The 21390-nt window shown below is 40.2% G+C and overlaps 1 protein-coding gene across 1 annotated transcript in view; it reads left to right on the top strand.

Moving 5' to 3' along the window:
* Positions 1-532: 532 nt before the first annotated feature.
* crybg1a (crystallin beta-gamma domain containing 1a) overlaps positions 533-21390 on the top strand; it is a 59405-nt gene continuing 38547 nt past the window's right edge. Inside the window, exon 1 of the mRNA XM_074692432.1 lies at positions 533-873. Within this exon, the coding sequence (XP_074548533.1) occupies positions 533-873 (341 nt within the window). The remainder of the gene's footprint in view (positions 874-21390) is intronic.

Here is a 21390-nt window from a genome sequence, read left to right as displayed (position 1 = left end):
GGATTTTTATGGAAATCTTTAAATTAAAGAGTTAACAAACAGAACATTCATCAACACTTTCATAAAATATGTCAGTAAGGGTTGCTGGGTCTTGGTCATTTTCAGGGAATCAAAAGTGGCCTTTTCCGAGAAAGATTTGAACCTGTGCTTTAAACCGTTACAACAAGAACTTGAAATGAATTCCTTTTTTTTTTAAAGTATTTCCCCGAACAGTTGAAAAAACTAATTTCTGCAAAAAATGTAAGTTTCTTTGACGACTCGGCAACTTTATTTTTCTTCTCTGTACCAGTATTCCTTAAGAGGGAGCAGGCGGAAGTCTTACTCCCTTTGCAGACATTTGGTAAACTGGTGCATGCTTCTTCTACCTGACTGCGCGCGCGACCGGTGTAGGCATGCCCAAGCGCACGCGGGAACCCGCTCTGCAGGTTAGCTCGATGATTCACTCATGCTGCAGGCACAAGTAGGTTAAGTGTACACATGCTGTTATTCTCCTCCACGCACTTTCTGAAACAGGACTTCTCTGATAGACACCATGAGTAAGTCCGGCACTCTGAAAGTGAAGAACTTATTCAAAATCAAATCACCCGACAAAGAAAGCAAGGAGCTCAAACGGTCCAACTCCCTGAAAAATGATGGAGAAGCGACCAGCCCCAGACGCAAGTCGGAGACTCTACCAGCGAGTCCCGCGGTGTCTCCCCTCAGCCCCGGAGACACCGTCACTCTGCCCGGTGATATTTCACCCCTTTCACCGAAAGAGAAGAAGAAAAAGAAGTTGCTGTCCTTCAAGCTGAAACGGAAAAAATCCAAACGGAAAGACGGAGGAGAGGTGTTCTTCCCTGAGACTGATGAGCTGGACAGCTTCCACAGTCTTCGGTAAGAGACGTTTCAATAACTTGTAAAATATGTCCATACCGAGCGTCTGTGCTTTATTTTTCTTCTGAGTAGCTCCACAGGTGGTTGAAGATGCTCTGACACTGAATATTATTATCTTGAGGAGGCCACAGCCTCATCCTGAGTCATATTTTAAACAAACCGAAAGTAATAGAGGTGAAAAAGGTGCTATTGTGAAAATATAAAGATCTTGAAAGCTATTTTCAAGAAATATTTCGTGTGAAATGACATCTAGTTATCATAAATAGGTCTATTTCATTCCAGATTTGGAACAACAGCAAACAAAAGGTTCAGGGTGATACAGAAAAAGTGCACCTTTTTAGTGTCTGAAATGGAGTGACAGTCTTGCTATAAATTAAAGTACAGAGGAGAGGAGCTCTGATCAGAGTCCTTTTCAAACAAAAGAAAGTAACAACTGGACGTTCTAAACCAGAAATACATAAAGTTAACTCAAATCTGAAAAAAAAAAACATAGAATAAGAAGTGCTGCTTAACTGATTTGTTTGACCTAAATTAAAGTCGTTCCAGGTTAGATGTTACAATCTAATGTTCTGAAATTTAACAGGTGGTAACTCAATGATCACTCTTAAGGGACCTGCAAGTCCCCCATGTTCTGGAAACGCATCATGTTACACAAGATCACTGAGCTGAGGCAAGAACAGGAGTGTGTGAGAAAGAAAAAATCCAACAAAGCAACAGTTTTGCCCCCCTGGCAGTCTTAAACCACTGTGGTGTAGAGCTGTGGTATGACTAGTACAGTCATGCTCAAGTTTTGGTGTGAGCAAGTTTAATAAATGCTGCAGGAATTGGGCAAATACTGCAAGGAGGGAGTCAACTGTCAGTCAGAACAGGAGGATCTGGTGTGGATTGTTGTTTTACACTCCAAATACTGAATCTGACATTAAATCTTCACAGGGGCGCTGTATGGGGGTGAGAAGTTAGGACGAGGGGAGTCCTCATATATGATACCTGTGTGGCTGTCTATGAAACAACAGCTGAGAATCGTCCCATAATCCTGTGTGTAACTGTAGCCCAACAACTCAGGATGGAAAATGATCCTTAAGACTTTCTTTGTGTATGGTAGTGAGCCAGACAAACTTTTAACTCAAGAGCTCGTCTCTTAAAGTGCTTTGATTTTGGTGCCAACAGTAGACTGAATAGCACAACTTTATCTCTGCTGACTTTTCTCATGCATGTGGCAGTGAAGTTTATCTCTTTGTCTGCAGACAGAACATATGTCTTAACAAAAATAAGAACAACCTGTGTTGTAGTGACTGTACAAAGACACAAAACATTCAAGTTATCAAGCTCCACAAACAGGGATGGATACCTTTCATATTTCAAACAATTCAATACCACTGCCTGGTACCTGGCAATTGGTATTGGTACTCATGGATACCAATTTTTGGTACTTTTGTGTGTTTATGTGGCAATAAATATCATTTTTTAATAATCAAGTCTAAAATTTTTCAATTTAACACAGCTGTTCTTCCTTGCAGTGCTGTGTTCATGTCCAACATGGAAAATCACCTACCCTTCCACTCTCTCACAGTCACAAGGATGTGTTTACATACCTAAACATAGTACCTTTTGGTTTTAAGTGAATCTGTACTTGCTACTTCAGACGAAATTTGATCGGTGCCTACAAAAGTACCTAAATCAGTACCCATCCCTTTCCACAAATAGTCTTCACTCTATTTTCCACATCTTTGTAGTTATTCTGAACAAAAAATAGACTCCCCACAACTTACAAACTGAAGTGGGAACTATTCTGAACATAAGAAATAAGTTACGTTATCCTGTACTGTGTAAGTATTAAACATGTGAAAAACTGTTTTGAAATCCTCTCTGCCACTGTATTCCTCGTCAGGCTAATGTTGGCAAAAGTTAGTCACTTCTCAGGATACATGACTTCTGCAGCCTTCAGCATGTTTTCACCAGCTCCCCCTCATCATACGGGTTTGATGCTAATGTTAGCAATAAGTTAGCTTGCTGTCATCTCTGTTCTCGACTCTGGATGAAAACAGACTGCTTTTTACTCAAATTCATTGGCAATTAATTCATCTTCTCTCTTCTCAGTTGTCCTTCCAAGCTGTTGTATTTTTCACTATGCTGAGTCTCATAGTGACGCTGAATATTATGTTGCCTAAGCACTAAAACCTGCTGCAGGTTGCCCTTTCACCTCTGCATTCATTCTGAAGGCTGATTAGATCTGGTTGTTTGACATGTTAGACACCCCTGTATTAGACTCAATATGAGCCCCAGCCAGCTGACAAGTCCAAAAAATGTCTTAATTCAAGATATTAAAAGGCAAAACTGACACCTAAATGATTTGAAGTGAATCAAGAACAACTACCAACAGGGTAAGAAATCTACTAATTAGGTTTCAATCAATCAATCAAGACAACATTATTTATTAAAAGGAAACTGGATTTGCAGATTTTTCTTCTCCAAAGTATTTTTAAATGAGGTATGAATTCCTCACAGGTATTTAAATGAACAGCCTCTTATTCAGTGTGTTACTTTGTAATAATGAGAGTCTGTTTGTTTTGGATTGGAGGACACGTCTTTGGCTTAGTCCCCTTTAAAAACCTTGTAAAAGCTACTTTTAGCTGCAGCTCAGGTCACAACCATCACATGCTGTTCAGAAACATTAGAAAACGCTCATTTTTAGTGCAAAGCTGCTTCGTTTATTGTTGCCCAGCCACAAGTTTCATTTCCTACTAGCACAAAACTACTGATTTTATTCTTTTGTCACTAAATGCATTACCTGAAATTCTTCTTTGCAGTTTTCTGCAAAAGATATAGTTGAGATAAGAATTCCTTTACTGTAAAGGTATTAGTTTTGTCGCTAATCAACCTAAGCAATGTGCATAGACTGACTCACACTTTTGTCTGTTATATAGATAGAACACAGACTGAAGCTTTGTTGTTTCAGTTTATCTGGGCAAGGCGCTCAGCCTCAGTCCTCTGGCTCTGTGCTCATTGGCCAACAGTGTTGCAGCCTCTGTATTGTGGTGAAGTGTATGACTGTAAAGAAGAAAATACCCACGCTGAGTCACTCTTCCCTGGATAAATTAGAGATTTAACAAGAACCTCAACTGGTCCCAGTAACGGCTGAGACATTACAGTACTGTACTCCTCCTGGAAGTTCCCTGTTTTCTGTTAAAAGATCCATCATGTTATTCATCTTATACAGTTTGTTGGCACTTATTACCTCTGACTCAAGAATCGCTATCACATGGTGTCAGGTTAGCACACGAGCTATGACTGATGCTGTTGTGATATCAGGAAGATGAACCATGCACCGCGCAGAAATGAAAAACCTGCCGTGCAGGTATGACACATGTTCATGTTCAGTCCACTTGTATGAGGCTCCGTCATGTTGTTATTGTGTCTGAGCTGCTCTAGATCCAAGAAAATATTAGTCTAACAGAAAACAAGGAGAGAACATAGCTGGTAATCTATATTATTGCTTGTGTTGTGAGGATTTTAAATCATTGAATCAATGAGCTGCTGATCCCGCATTAACTCCTCTGTCACTGTTTGCTGTACTTAAATGGACTTCCAAGACATCTGAAGACAAGCACATTTAGAGTTCATGAGGAATTTTGTAGTATAACGCAATCTTTCTGGAGGTGTAACCTTTTTTTATTGACCCTGCGGGACAGCACTGGTATTTTAAACAGATGAAAAACATTTTAAGACCTTTAAAAAGAAGATGTGCTCTCCAAAAGAAATGCATGCCTTGGCAAGAGTCATGTTTCTACGAAAGTGGGTGATGTTGCTCATGGAGCAAGGAGTCTTTATCCAGGAAAAATTCTAGCAAATTCAAGTGTCAAATGGATAGCTCTAACAGCACCTTTAACTTTATGACTGTCTTTTGATGTAATGAATGATCACTTGCAAAACCAGATAAACGTGTGAGAAAACACCATTTCAATGCAGCCATTCCCAGTACCATCAATTTTAAACAGAGCATGGATGTAATTGTTACAGTTGTTATTTAAGCTAGCCATGCAGCTGCAGGTAAGTGTTAAAATTCTCTCCTTTTAACTGAAGTCTTGAACGCTCTTTCAGTGCATTCGCTCATTCTTGACTGAGAAAACATTCTCCCTTGGGCTTTCCAGGTGCTCCTGGGCCACTCAGGTGCTTTCCTGCTTCATCGTGTTTTCAATTCAAAGATTCAGATGCAGTCTCATGTGTGTAGAAGGCCTGCCCAAGGCAGGTTTGCTCAGTCTTCTCAGAATACCGGAGGTGAATTGTGTCAGGAGGTTTTTTAAATGATGATTTGCAGGAATCTGACCAACCACAGATAACTCTGTGTAAGAAAAAATGATTGAGTCTATGTAGCGCTTAACTTAGCCTTGGGATGGCTTGTCCAAAAAATCAACAGGAGGTGAAACAGTGCTTCAAAATGATCTAATCTATGGGCCGAGATAGAGCCGTCACACCCTGCAGCAGAGAGTGTGGATTCCTGCCTACAACTTCCAGACAGTCCCTTAGGTGAAGGTGTGGAGGTAGGAACCATTATGAACAAGTCAACATTTTTGTGGACAATACCTTTGGTTTAATGGTAATGCAGGAATTAACAAGTTATACTGCTTTAGAGCAATCAGGCAGACCTGTTATTGTGAACAGCAGCAATTTTTGACAAAGACTGCAGAGTTTACTGAGGGCTTAGCTTATCTTGTCTATTGTTTTTTTAACAACTTAATTCATGTGATGACATCTTATTTTGTTCTGATGTGTTTTGTGCTTTCTTCTGTTCATCTGTAAGGACTCCAACAGGTCAGACAAGGTTGAAATTGACAATTTGACATGCTTCACTTGGAATCTCAAGGACTCTCTGACCACAGTTCTCCATGAGGGTGGTAGTATTCCTTTGCAGGTCACGGGTTGATCCTTTGTTTTGTCAGGACGAAGGTATCTCTAAGCTGTGTTTGGAACTAAAGCAAGCAAAGATTGTCCTCACATGATTTCCGGGAGTTCATTGTAAGCTTGTAGGCTTAGCTCTGCAGAACTGATATTCTCTGAGGTGTGTTGAAGCAGCAGGTCACATGTGGGAAGAAACCTGCAATAAGATGACAGGTTTGTCTTTTAGACAAGACAGCGTGTGTGTTGATGCCAACCTACAAAGGTTGGTGGTGATGTTGGCTCTGCTAACATTAGCGCACTCTAAAAAAAAACTGAACTTTATTTACCCACAGACTGCTTTTCTCATGTTCAGACTATTTGGTTTGTGAGAAGTTGAATTTCAGCGTAAATGGCTTTGATTGCAGATTCAGATGCTTTGCCCTGCACATTGAAACTCCCAACAGTAGCTGTACCTGAATCAGGTAGGTCACTAAACACTTGTAGGGGTGTTGTTAAATGCGTCCCAAAATCAAAAATAATTTCCAAATACATATTTTGTGCAGTGGTTAGCACTCCATGACAAACGGCTTTAATCTGACATCAGATGTGACGGGACAGTTAATATAGATATAAATGTATATGCTGGTTCAGACAGTTACATTAAATAGTGATTGCTGTGATTGTTTACTGCATCAAAATGTGCCTGACACTCTGGAAACCTGCCTCTGAGGCTTTGATGACATGTGCGCACATGTGCGCCTGTCACCAAATTACAGCTGTGTGGGGTGCGCTCCGCCTTGCGCCGAGGATAGACCAGGTTGGAGCTGGCGAGCTTTCAGCGCACTTTTTTGGCACGAAATTGTCACTGCGCCAACATGAATCTGCTGACACCTCCCCCTGGTGCGCCGTCAACTCCCCCTGGCGCGCGGTAACACCCACCTCTGCGCAGACAGTCTACCAAATTGTCAAATTGGCAGCGCACGGCGGTGCGCCGCACGAAATTAGCACTGCGCAGGCTGCGCCAGGCTTGCGCCCCCTGCGCTGCGCCACAAAATTAGAGCCCTTTGTGTCATGGTGTTGGTTTAACCTTTTAGCTGCAGGTACTTTGAGTTGGCGTGCTGTGTCAGCCTAGAATATGTGCAGTGAAAGAAGTCTGGGGAGAGGAAGAGGGATTTGGGAGGGTGGAGAGGAGAAGAGAGGAGAGGAGGTGTCCTCTGTGGCTGTGTCACCCACAGGAAGTCCCAGGGTTGCCTCCGTATTGGTTTGAGTTCTGGAAGAGGAGCATTTGCTTCTCTTGTCTGATGGCACAGTTCTTCTTCCTCTCCTCTAGTGTGGCGGCTTTGAATTGTTCCTCAGAGGCGCTGGTCTTGGCTTGAAGCTCCTCTCTTCATTCAGCATGTGATTGAGCCTGCCTGTGTCTTGTTGGAGTTTATCGACCTCCAACATATTGGTGTTCACAACTCGACCTTGGGTCTGATGTTTGAAGGTCCTCAGGTTGAGCTTGTTTCTCACTTTGTTGCCATCCATGACCTTGTTATGGGCGTTTTTTTCTGCAGGTCTTTCTGTCCGCCTGAGCGTTTTCTGCCTCCTTTTTTTCTGATACATTTCACTCAGTTTGTCAGCTCTGTGTCTCACACTTGTGTGTCCAGTAAGCGAACAGTTTGTAGTGAAAAAAAGGTGTAAAAAAAAAAAAAACGCTCTGTGGTTGTAAATTTGCATGTATTTTTTTCAAACAATAGAAAAAAAGTTTTACATTTGAAAACAGGAGCACACAGCAGTGGCTGAGAATGAAAGCACCCGTACTTAAGAATATCTGTCATGACATAAAAAGTCACCACATGCCTATGAACACAACTTAGTATCACAGATACATTTACTTACAAGTTAAACTCAACAAAGGATGTGATGCTCAGCTGTGGAGCAGGTTTGTTGAGAGACTGAACCTACAAACAGAGTCATGACACCTGAATCCTCCAGACAGGTGTTGCCAGGTTTGTGGCTCAGACTGTTATTGAAAGTGAAAGCGTTTGTGTGCACGACAACAAGGACTGACAGGCTGTTTGCTGGCTGATCTGACTTGTGGCACTGTGACACATAAATGTACACCTGTTCACACCTGCCCATTCACACGCAAACAAAGACCAGACACTCCTGCAAGAGAGATGTCATTATTTGTGGCTGTTAGTGGATGTTTGTCTCTTGCAGCTCAGACAGTGTATGGAAAATATCACCCAGGTAGAGCAACCTGCAGCAAATATTCAGCCCCTGCCCGCCAGCCTCTGTTTATCTGATGTGATGAAGATCTGGCACTGGAACACTGTTTCATATTTTTACTAAGTAGCTAGTGTGCAAAAAAAAAATTTAAAGAAATTTCTCATGAAAATACCTTGAAGATAGACTTTCTTGGAAATGACACTTGCTTTCACTGTCATAACTTAAAAAGCTGTAGGCGAATTAGGTCAGAAGATACTACTAATCTTGCAGCATTCATTGCAAATAATGTAATTTGTGATGATAGGCCTCCTGAGACATTGTTATTTTAGTTACTTGTTAATGATAATGTGCTCTTACAAACAAACTATGAATGATTCCAATAGTACTATGGTAAAGATATTTCATCTTTAGAGATGGGGACTTTGAGTTTGAGACTCTAACTCGGGTCGCACTAAGCCACGCACACAGAGACTTTAGACTTGACTTGGACTTGTGCGCAAAAGACTTCAGACTCGACTCTGATTCGTGTTTTTAGACTCTTGAACAACCTTTATTTTTTTTTTTTTGGCATATTAAGATTGATGAAACTCTGACAAACTTAATGTGGTTCCTTCCGTCTTTCCATGGTAGCCATGGTAAACACTACACATCTGGTGTGTGCCTCATGGCATCAAGTGGTGTCACTTGTACATCAGATTACGACAATGGCCACCTGCAGCTGCTGCTTTACCATTTTTCATTACATTTGGTTGTAAAAACTTTAAACATGATGGCACCAACAAAAGGAGTGCTGACTGCAAAGTCTGCAGGATCCGGATCAAAGACGCTGGATCCACCACATCAAAGTTTGCCAGGCACCTGAAAACTAACCTGGATTTTTTCAGTCATATTAGCGTATATGGACGCAGTTGGCTCAGTATTAGCTTCATAACGTTCACTTAGCTTTCTATAAGCTTCGTAACTGAATATTTGAATAGACGAGTGAAAGCTTGCTTGTTGCACTTGTTCACATGAGGTGCATTGACATGACAGATGGGTAATGTTAGTCATCTATGTTTCGCTGCCACCATCTACTGGTTAATGCCAACCATAGAAAAATACACAGTTACACTCTCAGCTTACAGGCAGGTTAAACTTGTTTGATGACCACCCAGCGTTAATTTTACATATTTAATGTTACCAGACGTTCCTGTTGCAAAGTGCAAACCTTGAGCTTGTTCGTCCATTAAGTAGACGAATATCTCTTTAGAGTTTTTTTTTTTCTTTCAGAGACTTGAGACTTGAGACTCATGATCTAAGACTTGAGACTTGAGCAAGTCTCACCCCACTAAAACTTGAGAAATTACTTTGACTTGTGACCAAAGACTTGGGACTTGACTTGTGCTTGCAAAAAAGGGCTTGTGAACATCTCTGATCATCATATTTAGGATGATACTAAATTACTTATTTCAGACTAGTTGGAAGAGACGATACTCAGAAAACAGTCAAATTGGGCAGCATCTATAGGTAAATGATGTTGATTAGCATAGGGTGGCTAATAAAGGCAGACCACAACCATGCTTGATCTACCTGTGCAAGTTTAGCATTTCTCTCGTTGCATGGTTATAAACAAATAAAGTTTAGCCAGACACAACTTACTTACAACTTTATCTCTTTTTTTTTCACGATTAAAATACTGTTGAACCCGGCTGTTCCACGAGATGCTATCTGCAATTGGTGTTTTCTTTTCTTCTTTTCTTGTTTTTGGGGACATGTTCATCATTTTTGATCATCACTGATTAATGCAAACGTGCAACTCATCAGAGACGAGAGAAAACGAGAGAAGGCCTTGTCCGACTCTCACTGTTTGACCAAATACTTTTTTGTAAACAGCTTTGTGAACTGATCACTCGGTTCATAATGCCTCTCCTTGATGATGAAATGTCATTACTTTGTGACCTCTGTCCTTCATCATTATTTTCATAGTAAAATTTAGACAGTTACATGCATCTTCTATAGGCAACTTTGTGGCGGATGAAAAAGCCTTGAGTGTCAGAGATATGAATAAAAGGCCAACTTGACATCCTGGCTCTCTGCTTTCTGCAGAGGTATCATCCACCACGCAGAGACTTCAACATGTTAAGGGAGGTCTCGTCTTTTAGGAGAATGGTTCTCTGACAAACAGGGGAGTTTCAAACCTTTTATGAGTGGTTTTACGTAAAAAAGATTAAAATCTGATAATCAGTGGTTGTTAAGAAGCAGGTTACTGAGTGGTAAAAACACAAGTCTAACGTAATTCGCTGATAACGTCAGTAGCCAATAGCTGTAGTTCATGTCTGAACAGATCTACCCACTTTTGGTTGTGATCCAGTTCATCCCTCAACCTGTTTGTTTTCGTCAAGGGTTTCTCATTGCAGGAATGCACTTACCCAGCAAAGCTTTTGACTTGTAGCAATTTCCAGCAGATTAGATGATAAGTAATGATTGAGTGCTGACTGACTCACTGTTGGTGCAGTTCAGGGCAAAGACGTGTATCGGACTTTCAGGGTTAAGTTTTGTTGTGGTTTTGCAGCGATATGTGCAGCTTGGGGAGAGGAGGTGAAGGCTGTGGGGAGGAGCTGGAGAGAAAACAAACTCTTTAATGTGAAAGATTTTCCTCCAGGGTGAGGGTTGAGAGATTGGGGTTTAACACTCTGCTCTTCAAACAAGTGACTATTACAAACTGAAACCACTTGGCCAACGGTACCTCAAGACTTTAATTCAGGAGACTGTTCTGAGTTACCATTAAGTGCCAGCTGTTCACCCAATGCCAAAACATTTCCAGCATAATACCTTTTCCATTTCAATGCACGTTTAAGAGTTTTAGATTAAGATGGATAAGATGGATAAAATTTTCACCGTTTTAGTTAGCAGCAGCTCAGCTTGCAGCCCCCAGAGCCCCACAGTAGATAGTCATAGAAACATGATACTTGAACTCAGTGTTTAATCCACTTTACTCACTTGGTCTGAATTCTTTTCAAAGGGGGAGCCATCTGCGGATCATCCATCATGAATATTAATTTCAGCTCAGCTTGCAGCCCCTAGAATTTTTTTACTCAAAGTGTGGTCATAAACTTCTTAATGACTGTTTGTCCATAAGAGAAAAAGTGGTTCACCTTTTTTTTTTTGCCAAACAAGATTTCAGAGGTTTAAACAAAAGCCAGGATGACTTGAGATCTTTTTAACTGATAATTTATTTCCAACACTTTTAGCGTGTAGCCACTGATGAAAGCCTGCTCAATGTTCGTCATGTTTCACGCATTTATCATGTCCATGTTTTCATGTTTTGTAATACCTGATCTGTTGTGACATAGCTAAGTTGCACAACCAGCTATTGATCTGACTTAATGGACTAAATGATTCATAGGAATGTCTGTCCTTTGTGCCTCATCATGATGCTGCAGGTAGAAAATAACTGCTGCCCTAGTTACGTCGACTTCCTCCTGACTAATACTCAGTGACAAATCTGTCACCAGCCTCTTGAAATAGAGCCTTAAATGCTAAGAAACCATACCTCTCATTGACTTAATTATTAACTGAAAATACCTGGAGCTGCACTGACTCTTGAATCGCCATGTGTTTCTTAACCATGCCAGGAATGATAATGTCAACTGGTTGAGTGAAATATCAAAGAAACAATGTAAGAGCTGGACCTCCATTTGTATTGCAAACTGAAATTGTTGCTAAAGCAGAAATATGTTTACAGGCCAAAAAAACTACTGTCATTATAAAAACTACTCCAGCAGCCTTTGCTCTGACTAACATCAGCTGTGACCTGTCTGGGAAATAATTGGACTGGTGCTAGAACAACTAGAAATACTTCCTCAACAACAATAACACTACTTTTTTCTACTAATGACACCCTGTTTACAACTGACGAGGGCTGTGAGTGTGTCAGTTCACATTTGGCATCACAATTAGGATATAGTATGATAGCAGATACAATGCTGACAGTAATGGTAACATTATACAGTGACTACATAGAAATTAGCAAGACATATATTACTTTATATCTGATTGACTGAGGTATATACAAAATCCCTTCAAGGTAAAGTAAAGGGTGAGTGTTGATAGTGCCACAGTGAAAAGACATAAATAAAGTTGGGAGAGAAACCTCTCCAGAGCTCCAGTGTATTTTTTAAATTAAACTTGCACCTCCAGCCTTCATCCTCTCTGCAGACTAACTTCCACATGTCTCTTTTGTTTACCCATTGATCTGGTTGAGTGCTTATATGCCACTTTATTTAGGAACAGCCCACAAACAATTTTTATCCCAATTTTCTCAAAATTCTGATAAACTGTGGTGTGCTAAGAGATTCCATCTGTCAGCTGTGTTTTCTATACATCCAGGTAGTAGAGCAAGTAGAGCATGTCTCGTATCTATACCAGGGGTGGGCAATTAATTTTTACCAGGGGCCACATGAGAAACCTTAATTGTGTCAGAAGGCCACCAACTTTGTTCCATTGTAAAATGCTCTAAATTAAATATTTTGAATAGCTGGTACTGATAATCAGAAGAATAAAGCACTCAGTACATATTTATTTTAGGTTATGTGAATTTGTGGTGTATAGGTCAAATAAGAAAAGAAAAACTTTCAATGAATCCTAAAATGATAGAGAAAATATCTTTAGTTTTCATCTTTGTCAATCTGTATCATACATGAACTCACTTTTACCAGTCGAGAGTGCTGGCAGGCTGCCAACACTCCTGAATATGGAGAGAGTCTTCAGTTTTTTTAATCCTTTCTCCTGCTGGTCTCCTGGCTTATGATTTCCCCTGATTGTCCCCCAACTTAAAGTGCGCTTTTGTGAGCTCTAATATTTTTCAAAGTCAAATCAAGTCCCGTACTTGGACATTATATCAAAAACTCAAAAACCATCCACCCCTCTCTCTCTTTGTTGGTTTGATCCAAAGACGCTGCAGAAGACTTCTCAGAGACAGAGACGGGTAACTGTGCTGCACTTGTTGATGAAGAGTTTATCAGAGCCTTAGCTGTTTTCTTTCTTTCTTTTTTGGTGCCGACATGACATGTTGTGAGTTAAACTAACATAGCTCTGCTCTGACGTAGCGTCCTCTTCAATAAGGAGAGTTTAGAGCAGCGTGAATCTTATAGTAAGAAGGCTGACTCTGAAATAGTGAAATGCTTGTCGTTGTGAAGATCTGTCTGTCTTCGGTGTGTGCTGCGCATACATGCTGTGCGTGTACGCGACGGCGCTCTCTCTTCACAACAGAGAGTTCAGGTGGAGGAGACTGACTGAGCCAGTGAAAGAGAGGGCCAATTCAAACCACAGTATCGTGTACAGTGCCTGTGATAGATGAAGTATTAATACATATGCATTTGCACAAGTTTTATGTTTATGATTGGCCTCATGTGGGTCAGACAAGGACGTACAAAGGGCCGGATGTGGCCCGCGGGCCATATTTTGCCCAGGTCTGATCGAGACCTACATTAGGGCTAGTGGAAGAGGACTTCTTTGTGGCTAAGACACAACTTTTAGGGTATTAAAAATACTGACAGACTGTACCGTGCAATGTGAAGCAATTTGTCATCTGTGTTTGTTTGCATCCAGGTTGTAGAGGGCTACAGGGTTGAAGCAGAAGCATGTGGCTGAAACACATTTGGCCAACATTTCAGGCCTGAAATGTTTATTCATATATTATTAGTTTAGCTGATTAAGGGAAACTCTGTTCATTTTATTTGTGTGTTTTTTTTGTTTATTTTGTTTTTCTATTTGTTGAGCATTGAAACCATAAACTGTATACTTATCTACTCTTTCAATAATCTACACTACAGTTTAGCATCATAATGAACATGTTGAATGTCTCTGTTATCATATCTCTCGTCCTGACACACTTTCACCTTTGGCCTCACCTTTGTATGGTCTAAAATGTTCTGGATCTGCATCAGTTGGGGAGGTGAAAGTGCACTGAGCTCACAAATGTGAAAGGGGACATCAGTTAATGTAATATGGACCAGTAACTGGAAGATTGAATTTAGGCTCTGTGTTTTAGCTGCATTTTTTAGAGATGGATATTAAGCGGAGATGTCTTTCTCCCTTCATAAACCTGGTGGTTGAAACAGACTAAAAACTTAAATTAGCAGAGTTTTTGTCCTTGAGTGTTGGGGCTGCAAACTGAGTTGCTGCAGATCTGAGCTCAGCTTCTTATTTTTTCAATCAGGTGGAAACAAAAAAATGGTGGTGTGTATGAAATGCTAATTAATTTTCTGGCTACATTATGAGCTGCATACAGGCTGGTATGGAAGATTGGTTTATTCATTAATTTGTTTATCAATTCATTGTGTGACTGTTATTCCTCTCAAGTCTCTCGTCATCACTAATGCCAGTTTGTCTTTCAGAGAGTCAGTTTATGAAATGTATAAAGTAAATAGATATTCAGGGGCTGAATATATTTTAACATGTGATAGTCGCGTGCTGCACATTGAATAACATTCAGGATGGCAGGGTGTTAACTCCAGAGCAAACACTTATTGTTGCCCCTTTGTGCTGCAGTAGGCCCTCACACACAGAGAGGAGTAAACAGGCAGGTATAACTTCAGCAAACATGACCTGGATAGGGACATGAAAGCTATATCTGCTGTTTTTTCATTTATGGAGTTTGAAACACCAGATTGTGTGCAGGGAATCACACTGTCATGCACAGTTGTATAAGTTCCTCAGCAAACACACCTGCAGGCCTGTAAGAAGAGCAGCAGAGGTGTTGGCTGACTCAGGTTTTTAGAAAAGTGACAGCTCTTTTTGTCAAAGGAATCTGAAGAATACTGTAGTTGATAAGCATTATGACAGCACTCAGAACACTCATGTGGTCCTACCTGCCCAACCTCTGTTCCCAGTGTTGCTGCCATTTGCACACAGCAAAAAAGGAATGTTTCTGGTATTTGTACGTATTTGTTAGAAAATGTCATCCTGCATGTATAGAGAAAATGTAAAGCTTGGTGTGAGCTTGTAAATTATTGTAAAATTTGGCTTTTTTGTGATCTACAGAGTGCACTGGTACAACCACTTCATCTGTACACATACTGGTGTAAATGCCTCACTTAAGCTGGCTTGTAGTTTTTACAGAAAGGCCCATGACCAACAGAAAAATTAGACATGTGTGTGATATAAACGTTTAATAATAGTCATAGTAGTCAGAAAATAAGGTTTTTTTTCATATTTTACTTATTAGGAAATGTATCATAGACTGTATAAAACATGAATGTAGCATCTGCGACGTCACCCGTCTGTTCCTGAAACCGTGAAATGAAGCCTGTCCGCGGACGCAGCCACGTTCGCTAAGATGCCGGCTGTGAGTTTTTCTTCGAGCAGCTACAGGGTGCCCAGTGGTCACGTGACCTGAGCTGTGCTTCTGATTGGAAAATCAAAGGATCCTAATAACTTTTAAACCGCAGAGATAGAAACAAATTAACTCACCGTACAATATGTACCGATAGTGAAATCAGCAGTGTAGACCCAAGCCAGTTTTTGAACCAGGCAATAAATATGTTTTTTAATGCTGTTAAAGTTTGTTTTTATGGCTGGGTGTGTACGTGACTTCTGGTCTTTCTGCAGCCAGCCTCAAGCAGATATTTGGTGAACAGTGACTTTTAGCACTTCTGCACAGGCTTCATTTCTACTTAAAGGATGTTGTCCCTTAAAATGTATTTATAAACATAAATACTGTACATGTGCTTTATGAAGGAGTGAAGAAAAATAATGTTTGGATTAAAAGCAGAGGCACATCTTTGTGCAGTTTTTGATCATTTAGGGTGAGTATTTGCCGGGAGCATTACAAGCTGTACAGACAATGAGAGATTTCCTTCCTCTGTACTCCTGGCATTTGCTATTACAATAATTAGCTTTTTGTGGGGTTAACATCCCTCCAAAATGCAGGCAAGTGCACAACTTTCAAAACTTACAATTTAGATCACACATTGGAAGTCGTCCAAGTAAATTAGTGGCAAAAAATATGATCAGTAATTCTTTAAAAAATTACAATTTTGTGGACTGTATGTCAACATTCTAAGGTGTAAAGGCTGTAAACATGTCTGAATTTTTTCATACAGCGTTATGTATGTATTTCCCATTCCCCCTTTAGGGTCATCATGCAAGCATTGTCATGACCAATTAGTGATTACATCACAACTGTCTCTGGAAATGAGATACTGTTTGCACATAATTTCTACTCTCCAACTTTATTTCAGCAGGATTGATCCCACATGTAAAGATGCAGGTTACTTATAAGCCATTTTTAAGGAAGCACATCATGTCTGCTTCCTGTAGACACTTCAAAGTCTTCACAAACATGTTAGCTTGTCTTTCTTTGCACACCATGATACTGAAGGGGAAGTGTGGGCTGGTGGCTTCAGTCTGCTGGTTGTTACAGACCCGCCCAGCATCTGGCAAACAGTCCTCCTCGCTGAAGTTGATCCAGGCACTCCCTAAAGTACACTGGCTCTGACAAACAAGTGTTATATGTGCAGTGTGGCGCCAATTTGTGTCTTCAGGTTATGCATTGATCGGCCTTGTAGAGTTTTTTCAATGCATCACTTACTGCTTAGCAGAATTATAGACTTTTCTTTCCTTAAAGACAAATTAAGACTGAACATGAGGAGTTAATGAGACCGAGTGCAGAGCATGAGCCTCGACTCTGTATCAATCTGCACCATTTGCCACCCTCTACTCCAGCTCGGCTCCAACTTTCCTGCTGGGCAACCTGACCTTGGAAGAAATCATTTCAGAAGGCAGGAGTCCAGCATTGTCTGATATTTGTGTCAGAGTTTATATTTAATGAGTACATGAGTAAAATTCAGCTCCCTCCCTCAGCTTGCTCATGGTTTGGAGTTTTCTTATATTAGAACTGGATATCGTCCACCAGGAGCCTCCAGTGACTCATTACACCCCTGGTATACACAGAGAGGAGTGAGTCAGCTGAATGCTTTCCATCCCTTGTTTGAGTTTATCCAGTAGTTTAACTCAGGTCTGCAGATTTGCTGAGTTCACTGAAATCTGTTTGTTTTACATGTCTGTTTATTTCTCAGGGATGAAAAATGACTTTTTGTGAATTTTCCTTAACGTCCTGGTACCAACATGGTACCTCAGTGTGGCTTTGTCTTTAGCGATGTCAGAAAAGCTGCAATAGATGTTGAGTGGTATTGATAACACCAATATTGATACAAACCATAAACTGTATAATATGTCAACATAGCGTCCGTGAAGTCAACAGTTTGTTCCTAATATGGGCTGAAAAAAATCACCTCTGTACAGTGTCCTGGTAGAGAAATGATGTGGTTTTTACTGGCTTCTGCAGCCAGCCTGAAGTGAACTCTCAAAGATCTGCATTTAAAGCACTTCCACAAGAGCTTCATATATCAAGACCCAAGGTTCCCACATTGAAATAGACCTCCTTTTCTGCTTGAAAGGACTAACATGATTTCAGCACATAGTTTGTTTAGCTAAGCACCATCTGATTTCATTAGTTAATTATGTAAAATTGAATTTGTAATCATGTGACTCCTTTCCAAGTTCATAAAACATCCTTTTGAATTTAAATTGGCCAGCCAATCTCATATGAGGCAACACTGATTGAATATGGTCAGTGTAACAAGCCTAAACATTGAACCACATTTTGTCACCTTATTTGAATATTGAGATAACAGTTATTTTATTGCCACTAACATGTGATATGAGCATGTTTGATTTCGCTATGTGTGTCTCTGTACACGTCGGAGCGGAGCTTCACCATGCGCTAAAGATCATGTGCTCTTTCGTACATGGTGAAGTTCTGGGGGGAGAAATGTTAACCCAACGATGTACAAACGATATCCCATCATGAAAATTAGACAAATAACATAAGGCTATTTAGGCTGTTAGATTAAAAAAAAACAAGGTATTGACATGATTTACGAGAGCGGTAACTCCAAATCACTTCTGCTGTGATCTAACTGTAAGAAAAATAAAATTAACTTGACTTCCAGGGGGGCGGGTTCCTCAGTTGGGGGAAACAGGTACCAAAACATTGTACTTGGTACTACGGATGGAATTCAATCGGTACCTTTGAAAGTACCTAGTTTGGTACCCGTCCATAGTAATGATTGTCACACACAAAATATTCTCCTACAAAGCACGCTCTATGTGGAGCTTGTTGAACTTGTGAAACATTTTCTGTGCACTCTAATAAAACATGTCAGCATACTCTGCTCAGATTTCTCTGTCGAATTTATTCCATGAGCCTCTCAGCTGGCAGAGATGTTGCAGACACACAGAAGCAGAGTGAGCTGGTGTTTTGGTTTGATAAGTTACTGTGTTGAATGGTGACTTTCAGCTAAAGTGACTCCAGTTATCATTGTAACAGCGACTGTGGACAATGAGACATGACATGACATTTTGATGAAGAGACTCTTTCCGTTTTCAGCAGCTTTTGTACAACAACCACAGCACCTTTCAGCTGAAGGTCACAGAAAACAGGGTCACACGTTGAATTGAAACACTGGTGTAATTTTAAGAGTCCTGCTTTTTCCCGCTCCAGCTTCCTAGCTGTTAAAATTTTGATCCTACATTCATGAAAAGTTAATGATTTATTAAACTAGCTGTAATTACTGTGCTAACTAGTAGGGGTGATGGTGTTTTATGGTGTTTTATTGCATTATATGGTGTTAGATGGTGTTGAGATGCACAAATTGGAGCTTAAGCGGACTTCCAGCCTTGTTGCTAACATCTGCAGTGTGCCTGTTAGTCAAGTCAGTTGTGCCTCTAATTAGACAGTTTAATATCCTCATGAGATTAAATCAAGATATACTAAAAGAAAAATGAGCAATGAGACAAAAACTGTTTTTTTGAACTACAGCTCGACCGATTAATCGGGCTGATTATGCCTGTCACTGGTTAATCAACATCGGCCAAAATTTTGCCGATTATGCAAAATTTTGCTCCGCTGAGATTCTGTCACTCCTGTTCCTGTGTGCCTGTGTGTTGGGCTGCACACTGCCCGAGTGCCCGCCCCCTCCGTCCACCATTATGTAATGTAAGACTATAGAACGGCGTTTTAACATCGCATTAGTTACTTTTTTGAGAGATAAACAGAGATAAATGGTGCTGTTATTTCACCCGTCCACCATTATCTAATGTAAGACTATATTATGGTGTTTTAACGTTGTGTAAGTTGCTCATTGTGTGTTTACAGTTTGACTTTTTTTTCTACTTACTGTGTTTAAAGTTTGACTTATTTATTACAGGTGTTTACAGTTTGACTTATTTATTTATTATGTGTTAACAGTTTGTTGTTATTTATCATTGGTTAACACTCCAGTTCTTATGTTGACAGTTTTATAATTTAAGTTCCTTGTTTAAATTTAATAGTGTTCTGTCTCTGTCTTGAATCATATGGGTATTATAATAATTTGTGTTCATAAACAGTATATATCCTGTGTATAACAATGAATTTATTATATATATCAGCGGATATATCAGATATCGGTCGATATATCGCATATCGGTCGATATTACAGATTTCGGCAGATATATGAGCTTTTTTATGGGTATCGGCATCGCCCCCAAAAATCCTATATTGGTCGGGCTCTAATTTGAACCAGGCTGTAAACATTTTACACATTTATTTTTGCTGTTAAGATTCAAGTTTGTTTTCCAGGGTCATGATTTTATTTCAGGTAATGGTCACAAATAATGAGAAATACATGTGTCCTCTCCTGTCCTCACTTTTAACTGAAACATTTTTGTGGACACATAAAATGATCACAAAAGGCGCGTAGTGTGACTGAAGCATGCAGTCACATTTGTATTAATGCTAGCACTCCATGTGAGAATGTAGAATTACAACATTTCAACATTACACAAGATTTCCCTCATTCCTCCTCTCATATTTACTGCTAAGCAGCCGTCTTTAGAATGATAAGATAAGCTGACAGCAGAGGTTAGCTCAGGAGCACCCAGTGAACCATATTTTCTCCCTCTGCTCCGTGTGTTCCCTCGAATGAATCCCCTTCACTTCATATTATCAACTTTAACCCCCGAGATATTTTGGGGCTGACATCAGTTTCTATGTTGGAGTCATAACAGCAAATGTTTCTAGTTAAACCTCACATCTCTTTGTGTGCTTCAAACAGTAGACCTTTGTCTGCAACAAAGAGAAGATTGAGACAAGTTGGAGCTGGTTCAAGCCTGAGCGTTGACAAAGAGCTGGAGGGACAGACTTCATGCAAATCAATCAGTAACTTTAATGTAACAAGGGCAGGTGTTATTCTCAAAGACACATCATACATAGAGATGCAGATCTCTGAGTAATGCTCTCACAGGAGACTGTCAGTGTTGCATGATGGTTCTTGGATCTGAGCCATGCGTTCTTGCAGACATTCTCTCTTTTGAAACGCAGAGTAAAGGTTGTGTCAGGGTCAAAGGTCACAGAGTCCACTGGTCACTTTTCCCCTCAGAACAAGCTTTTATTGACTCCATCGAGGAGCCCATCCCTTTAAAACCCAGCCTTCAGTCTTTCCTTCATTCTTGAAATGTTTTTGTTGTGTGTGTTTTTCTCATTTATCTAACTTTAAAGTCCAGGTGTAGACCCAGGGATCACAGGCAAACCCTCAGTAAAACATAACTTTGGCATCTGGTCTTTGATGCTTCACCAAAAGCCTCTGGACTTCTATGAAACTTTCTAAGTCATGCTACACCTTTCAAAAATGTAGCCAAAACAAATGCTGAATATTTTTCAGTGAAGTTATTTGAACAAGAAAATAGCCTTCTGCGCACCTTTACAGAGTCATATCAGCACAAATCCCTGGACAATCCACTGTGAAGGTCTCATACTAGCAAAATATTCAGTCTTCCAAAATATCGACCGATTTTTTGTCCAGTTTGATATCTGCCCCAGAAATGACCTGAGACTAAAAGTAATGACACCAAATAAGTTGCAGATCTTCCCCTCTGTCTCTACAGTAATGCTAACAAATGTGTTGAGGCAGAATGAAAACATGACACACAGCCTCACACTGTAGGGCAAATCCTTCTAATGTTGCACAAGTCAATACAGCCAAGGCTTTTAAACATACGTCACTCCATGGATCGGTTCACATGCCAGAGTTTTTTTACTAGAAGACTTCATGCAGCAGGATATTCAGGGTTAAAAGTTGTGAATCAATCTTCCTGCTATCCCGTCTCCCTACATGTCTCAGCTTGATCAGAGCCTGGTGTCGTTTCAGTCCCAGGACGTCCATTTGATTGACTGGAAACAGGTACCTGCTTGTTCTTTTAACGTGGGGACTCATTTCAGGAAAAATAAGAAATCTAGATATCTGCTGTGCACTGATTCCCTTATATCTGTAACAATTAATTATCTGTTTGCTCTGCTTTCTGTGACTGATTGTATGACTTCAGTCATTGTTGTTTTGAGCCTTC

Source organism: Halichoeres trimaculatus, unplaced genomic scaffold (assembly GCF_033239565.1).
Source record: "Halichoeres trimaculatus isolate MK-OKI-2021-1 unplaced genomic scaffold, fHalTri1.1 fHalTri1_scaffold_17, whole genome shotgun sequence".
Lineage (NCBI taxonomy): Eukaryota > Metazoa > Chordata > Actinopteri > Labriformes > Labridae > Halichoeres > Halichoeres trimaculatus.
This window is presented reverse-complemented; position numbering and strand designations above follow the sequence as displayed.